The following is a 7,116-nucleotide window of genomic DNA, read 5'->3' as shown; positions in this document are numbered from 1 at the left end:
AAAAAAATGTGAAAGTGCATGTTGCGGCAGTGCAATAGTTTCTAGAATAAACTACTAGGATCTACTAAAATTTCAAAGGCTTATCTCATCACAGGCTAACTAAATCGAAGGAATTACCAGGAAAGAGTAATCACTATAATGAAAAATGCATCATATCCAAACAGCATGGCAAATAAGAGTAAAAGATCGGACCTTGCAGGAGAAGAATCAGCTGCATCCGGTTTCCTCCATGCCCTATCTGAGCGGCTCTCTGGCGATCGTTGAGTCTCATTTGTTGCTCCAAATCCCTTTCTTCCAATTGAAGAACTTTCAGAGGGAACATCCCGGATCTTCATGGTCTCCAGTTGCTCTTCAATCTTCTTCCAATCCTGTCCCTTCTCAGCTAACACTTCTTCTCGTGGGCGAGCTTCTCCAAAGGGGTTGGAACCCTTGCCCCTCTTTTCCATTGGCCGTTTATCCTGCTCCCCTTGAACTTGTTGTTCCGTGTTTCCATCGGGCAGCGGCGATGAACGGGGCTGCAGCACAAGCCTACGCCTTTCCCCACTGCTTCTTTCAGTTTCCCTATTCCATGTACCTGGATCCATGACGAAATCCTTCTTCCTGCCCCATGTTTCGGAATCGGCTCCAGCACCAACAGATCCCTCCTTGTTGAGCATGTCAAAACCACCCCTCCTCTCTCTGGGCGCATCAAATCCGCCGCGGCTGCCAATCCTCCGAGCCTCCACCGGAGGTGCAACGCTCTTGCTCGAGATCCAGCTATCTGAATCGTCCGCCCTGGACTGCGAGTCAAAGAAACCCCCCGGACCACCCCTCTCCCTCCTCTCGGGCACTACGGATTTCTTTGCCGCTCCCCAGTCATCGATCTCGTCAGCACGCGACGGCCCCAGATCCCTGTCCGATCCACCTCCAGATCCGCCGAATCCGCCCCTCCCCGGCTCCTCGGGTCCCCTAGACGAACCCCAGCGGGTGGGGTTGGGATCCTCCCCCGAGACAGCACGGCTCCGGGCACCGCCGCTGCCGTATGATGAATATCCGAAACCCCGGGAGGAAGAGCGATCAAGTTCCTCGGCGGAGCGCTCGCGCGGGCCGGTAGGGAGGAGGATGAGCTCGTCAGGCGTGAGGCCCTTGGACGAAGAGGAGGATGCAGGGCGGCCACCAGTGCCACGAGTGACGGGCTTTCCGGTAGCAAACTCCGCAAAGGAGATGGGCTGCGCCTTCTTCTTCTTCTTGGAGGTCTTCGAGGAGGCGGCGGCAGCGAGGGAGGGAAACTCCTGCTGCGGTGGCTGCTGCTGCAGCAGCAGCGACGCATCGGCGTCATCCTCCCTGGCCATTGAAGCCTCCTGCTGCTCAGCATCCAACGCCCACGCGCCCGGTTTCGCCCACGCCGAGACGGAAGACGCCATGGATCTTCTCTCTGTTCGCGGAGTAACGAAGCGCGAGATTTGGTGGCTTGGATTGGGAAGCGATCGTTTTGGGAACGATGGTAGGCGTTCCATGGGCTTATATACAAAGCGTATTTAAAGGAAGTTTGGAGTCGGATTCAGTGCCTCCTTCCATTTACCAAATCATTTTGATACCCAATAGAAGATCAGATTGGTGTGAAACCCACCTATGTAAACACTAACCGTGCGATCATTGCGAGTTCGCTGTCCCAAGACAGATACGGATGCTTTCGCAGTAGGGTGTAAGCGGTAAGGGCGTCAGGGCAGAAAAGGGATCGGATTCGGAGCGGAAAGGAGTCGGATCGGATTCTAAAAGAAGGTGGGAATATTGAGAGGGATTTATTGGCATCGCTTCCTGAGGTTTAAAAATTTATGCAAAACGCCTTATTTTTCCAAATCATCAAACTCAGGTTTTCCCTTGTTATTTCCGCCCTAGTTTCTCCATTTTATTGTTTTTTTTCTTAATTTGGGGGTGTTTCTGTGAATTGAAATATTATGCCGTAGCTATATGTTGGGCTCATGCCATTCCAATTTCCAAGAGAGCAAAACACAACTTGTAGGATTAGTCAGGATGTTATCTATCCTGATCCGTTTTTGAATCAGGGAGAGATAAGTGAAATTTAATGATCTCTACTTATTTAACATATAGACATCATTGAATCCATCTATTATTATAATGGATCAAGACCTTAGTCCACGAACAGAATGATAGCAAGGGCGGAGTTAAGTTATGGCTTATCTAGATTATAGCCTGGAGGTTGATGAAGACGAATCTCAAATTTATAGTGGAAAATAAATGAAAAACATGAGAGAAAGAGGAATTAGCTCAGGCCGACGATATCAGAATCGACGGTCATTGCTCACAACATGGAATTAGTCCGGGTAGATCACCCGGGCTCACTCTATAATTGAATGATAGTCAATTTTTCTAATATAAAAATAATAACACATGCCACGAATTATGATGATACAACATAAACTATGGACGTTGACATCAAAGTTTCTCTACGGATGAAGTCAAATGGATTAACATGTGTAAGAGAAAGCTGAAGTTGCCAAACAAAACTCATATGATGTTTAAGTCAATCTCTGAAGATAAAAAGTGATCAAAAAAAAATGAAAAGGTAGAAGGTAGAAAAGCAAGGAAAAGCGAGAATAAATTTTGATACTCATTTTGTCGCCGGCTTTATTCCTTTCTATATGACCAGTCTTTTGAATTGACTAGAAATGTCTTGGCTTGGTTGTACTCATGTGGTAAAAGATGATTCATTTATTCTCAGTGTCTCCGTTAATTTATTCTTAGGTTAACACAGAGGAGGTAAATCACGGATGACTACTAGCCATTAGTGCAAATGGTCAAGACATGGAAGAGGTTATGCTCGGTCACGCCAAGTTTCGATCCCAAGACCTCATGTGGCAACACCCTATGTTTTAACTATCGCACCGCCCCGAGAGGACGGCTTGGTTGTACTCATGCACATTCATTGTAGCAAAAGTAACACTCTAGACGTATCTCAAAATTATATAAACGGAGATAAATTAAACACTCTAACTTATAATCCATCCTAAAATACTTAAGAGTGAGAGAATTTTTTTTCGACTCGTACCCATTCATGGTGGTAAAAAGGTGGAATCCGTCACTCCAATGGTCCTACACGATCGACCCCACGACCATTTATGGAAAGATAAATTGGGAAGTTGTAATTGACCAGTGCGGAGGAGGACTTTTTTTCCTCGACTTTATCGAGATTCAAACTCTTACCCTATGATAGTAACTCTACTCCGTACTAGTCAACTCAATCTTGCCCCGGGAACAACTCATGCGAGGCTGGTCCTAACTTTTGGGGGTCGCCCTTAGCCGAAAAGAGGTCTCTATAGAAAGTAAATTTACTAAGTTACAATTTGAATATAGTTTAATAGAAAATTTAAAAAATTAATATATTTTATTTAAAATATGATAAACTTCATACAAAATATATTTATCAAAATTCTTCAAAAAGTGTAATATCATACAAAATAAATATGTTTCCTAATTTTCTCCAAAAACTATAATACCTACAAATACCCAAAAAAAAAAAGTATGACATAATAAAAAATCTATATCTTCTAGCATTTTGAGAAGCAAAATCATCAATAAGGTCTTCAAAATAAGTTTTTCTAACACCTCATTTTCAATATATAAAATTGTCAAGTCATTTACATTGATTTTTTTTTTTTTTGGAAATATTTTTGTACTACAAATTTTAAGTGTAAAAATAAAACATACAAAATTAACAACAAATTTAAAACGAAACAAACACAAACAGTGAAATTAATAGTCAAAGAATAATAAAGTGCTTGAAGCAATCGATATAATCTATTCTATGATGATTAAAATTGGGATGATTGATTTACACTCTTTCAAATATGTAAGAAAACTATAAAATATTGACTCCAATACAATATTAAAAATCAATATTGAATATTGACAATAGAAAAAAATATATAGATAAGTAGATAACTTACGCTGTAATTTTATATATTGATGAATGATGATATTAATGAGACTAAAATTTTAATTGGAGAATAAACTTTTCTAATTTAATTAGAAGAGATTCACATGAAAAGAAGGGAGGACATTAGCATTCAGGATTCTCTTTAGAGTCTTATGACTTTCGTAAACAAATTAATGAAGAAAGAGTTGTACAAGAAATAAAATCTTGGAAAGAGAAAAAAAAAGATAGTTTACCTTCCTTCTTTTTTTTCTTTCTTTTCCTTTTTAGATTTTTTTTCTTAAATTTTAACATAAAATATATATTTTTTTGGATCTTTATTAAAATAATTCAACAATAAATATATATATATATATATATATATATTTGGACCTTTATTAAAATAATCTAATAAAATATATATTTTTAGATTTTTATTAAAACAATCTAATTATATATAATATATATTATTTATGCATGTCAAATTTGGGGGCCCCTATAAATCGGGGGCCCTTGGCCATCGCTCCCGATGGCATGCCTCCGGTCGACCCTAGACTCTATCCATTCATGATCCATACTTCATAGGACTCATGCATGTATTATTGTACACATGCTTTAGCTCAGACTACCACTTGGATACCACTTTTCAATTATTTATTTTATCTCTCAATTTGTAAGTCAATTTCCCCTATATTAGTCCGGAGTTAAATTCCATCATTAGTTCAATATCAGCCCGGGGTCTTTTTAGCCTAGATAGAATATAATTTCTAACTTTGCCACTTATGTATAATTATGGTCCATCCTTTTGCTCCGTTAGGGCAGATGTTCTATGAGTTTGTTAGATTATATATTTATTTGTTTATAGTTTTTAGGGAAATTTAGACTTTTTTCTTTGTTTTTTTATAAAGTTTAAGGTTTCTTAACTTAACTATATAAGACCTTATACTTTGTATCAATTTTAAGATCTAATAAGATGGTTAGTTTTTTCCTTTTCTTAATTTCTACATGGTATCAGAGCGGTTCTCATTCTCTGACCTAATTTTTTCTACCGCCCCCTGTTATTCCTTTCTATTGTCGTTGTCGTCTCCTACTGCTGCTATTGATTTCGGCATTGACATCTATTTTCTATCATGCTACTGTTGATTTCAGCACCGACATCTATTTTCTATCGATTTCGGCGCCGATATTATTTTCTGCCGATTTCGGCGCCGACACTATTTTCTGTCGATTTCGACACCGATTGTTGGTGTAGTGGGCCGGCAAGAGAGGAGGGGTGAATTGCCTGTAAATAAAAGAAAACCTTCCTTGTTCTTTCAACTCTAAAACATCAACAATAATAAAATAAAATAACAGAAAAGAAGAGACAAGAAATTTAACTTGGTTACAACGTAGGTGGTTGTTAATCCAAGGCGGTTGAACAGCTCCACTAGATATGTCTCCTTCACTATAGGCGGAGAAACCTTTTACACATTAAGAAAGCTCTAAGAGTTGTTAGGAATTGAATACAGAGTTGAATGCTTAATTCCCAGCTCCAAGGGTCTTTATATAGCTCTTGGAAATCTTATCTCGAGTCTTGAGGGCGCCTCCAAAGGGGTTGAGAGCACCTCCAAGGGGATAAGCGTATAAAACTTTATCCGCTTGCCAACGGTCACAAAGACTGGATTGAGGGTGCCCTCAATGGCATTGAGGGTGCCTTCAATGCTGTTGAGGGTGCCTTCAACCTGCATGGTATAAATAGCTTCCAACTTCTCTTTTTCTTCTTCTTCTGAAGCTCCAATCGCTTGGGTGATTTTGGCCAACTGAAATAGGGCTTACCCGAAGCCAATTTCTAACCTTTTCCTCGAGCAGGCTTCTGTTCCGACTTCTCATCCCTCGAACGTCGCGTACGTTCTTCTCGTCCACCGGTGTACTCTTCCATAGCTTTTTCGTCCTTCGGACGCACCGAGCCCGTCAGCTCCCTTCCCGTGTCGTCCTTCTCGCTAGCTGCATCTTCCGCTCGACTTCCTGCGCTCCTAAGCTCCTGCACATTTAAACACAGGGATTAAAACCAAACAGGACCTAACCTAACTTGATTGATCACATCAAAACAACCACAGGGGTTCAACAATCTCCCCCTTTTTTATGTACATCAACCCAAGTTCAAGTTAGGGTAAACTAAACAAGTAATTTAAAGAAATTACAAAACTAACATTTCAAGCATAAAGTTTGCAATTAAAAATAAATTGCAATACTAAGTATAGAATGAATTTATCTATCAAAATTCAGAATTTAAAAAAAAATAACTTGACTTTTTTTTAACTCCCCCGAACTTACTCTCCTCCTTTGATTACATCAAAAAATAGGGGGCAAATTTATAAATTAATGAAGTAAAGAAATTATCTAAGTTAAAACAAACTTTTAACACTATTTTTAAGTTTAAAAAAAATCAAATAATTGACAATATTTTTAAAAGCATTAACCGCTATTTTATGCTTTATCAGTTTGTCAATTAAATACTTAATTCGATAATCGACTTCTAGGCTATGGCGAGGCACTAAGTCTTCTTGATTATTGGATCATCAACTGATAGATCGTTTGGAGCGATAGAGGGGGGTGAATATTGCGCTTTTTAAAACTATTCTTTTCTTCTAAAATAATTTTGAAAAATAGTTTTTTTTTTATTATTTTTTTATTAAGTTAAATAATCTTGAAAAGGAAGAACATTTCACTAAGGCAAAAATAATTTTGAAAATTTTGGAAAATAAAATTTGAAGATTATATAATTTTTTTTTAAATATATTTTGAAAAGGAGTTGGTCACTAAACAAAAAAGATATAAACTTCAAAATCATGTTTGAAGCTCCCCCTAAAATTGACAAATTCCTAAGAGTCCAAGCATGAGTAGGAAAACTAATGAAAATTGTCCTTATGATGAAATATCCAACCTTTGTTCAAGGCTAACTACCACTAGATAGTAGCTGATGACTCAGGTTGGTCAATTTGAGTATTTAGTACTAACTGGGTTTTTATCGGTTAGTTAACCCAAATTGATTCATGTATGTTATTTTAAAGCCCAGATTTATAGCGATGCACTGACATAAGCATCTGAAATCTAGAGCTAAGACCTAAGCATCTCACCCATTCTAAGTTATCAAACAAGGGATCTTACTGTACTTGTGAGATGTTGGCTCCTAGGACTATAGGATCATGCAATTCTACGGTAGA

General features: G+C 38.7%; 1 protein-coding gene across 1 annotated transcript in view; it reads right to left on the bottom strand.

The window, feature by feature from the left end:
• Positions 1 to 1,483, bottom strand: part of LOC122052278 (eukaryotic translation initiation factor 4B3-like) — a 5,201-nt gene extending 3,718 nt beyond the window's left edge. Inside the window, exon 1 of the mRNA XM_042613730.1 lies at positions 193 to 1,483. Within this exon, the coding sequence (XP_042469664.1) occupies positions 193 to 1,403 (1,211 nt within the window). The 5' untranslated portion in view covers positions 1,404 to 1,483. The remainder of the gene's footprint in view (positions 1 to 192) is intronic.
• Positions 1,484 to 7,116: the final 5,633 nt, after the last annotated feature.

This window comes from Zingiber officinale, chromosome 3A (assembly GCF_018446385.1).
Source record: "Zingiber officinale cultivar Zhangliang chromosome 3A, Zo_v1.1, whole genome shotgun sequence".
In the NCBI taxonomy this organism is placed as follows: Eukaryota; Viridiplantae; Streptophyta; class Magnoliopsida; order Zingiberales; family Zingiberaceae; genus Zingiber; species Zingiber officinale.
The sequence above is the reverse complement of the archived record's forward strand: the minus strand, read 5'-3'. Positions and strand labels throughout refer to the sequence as shown.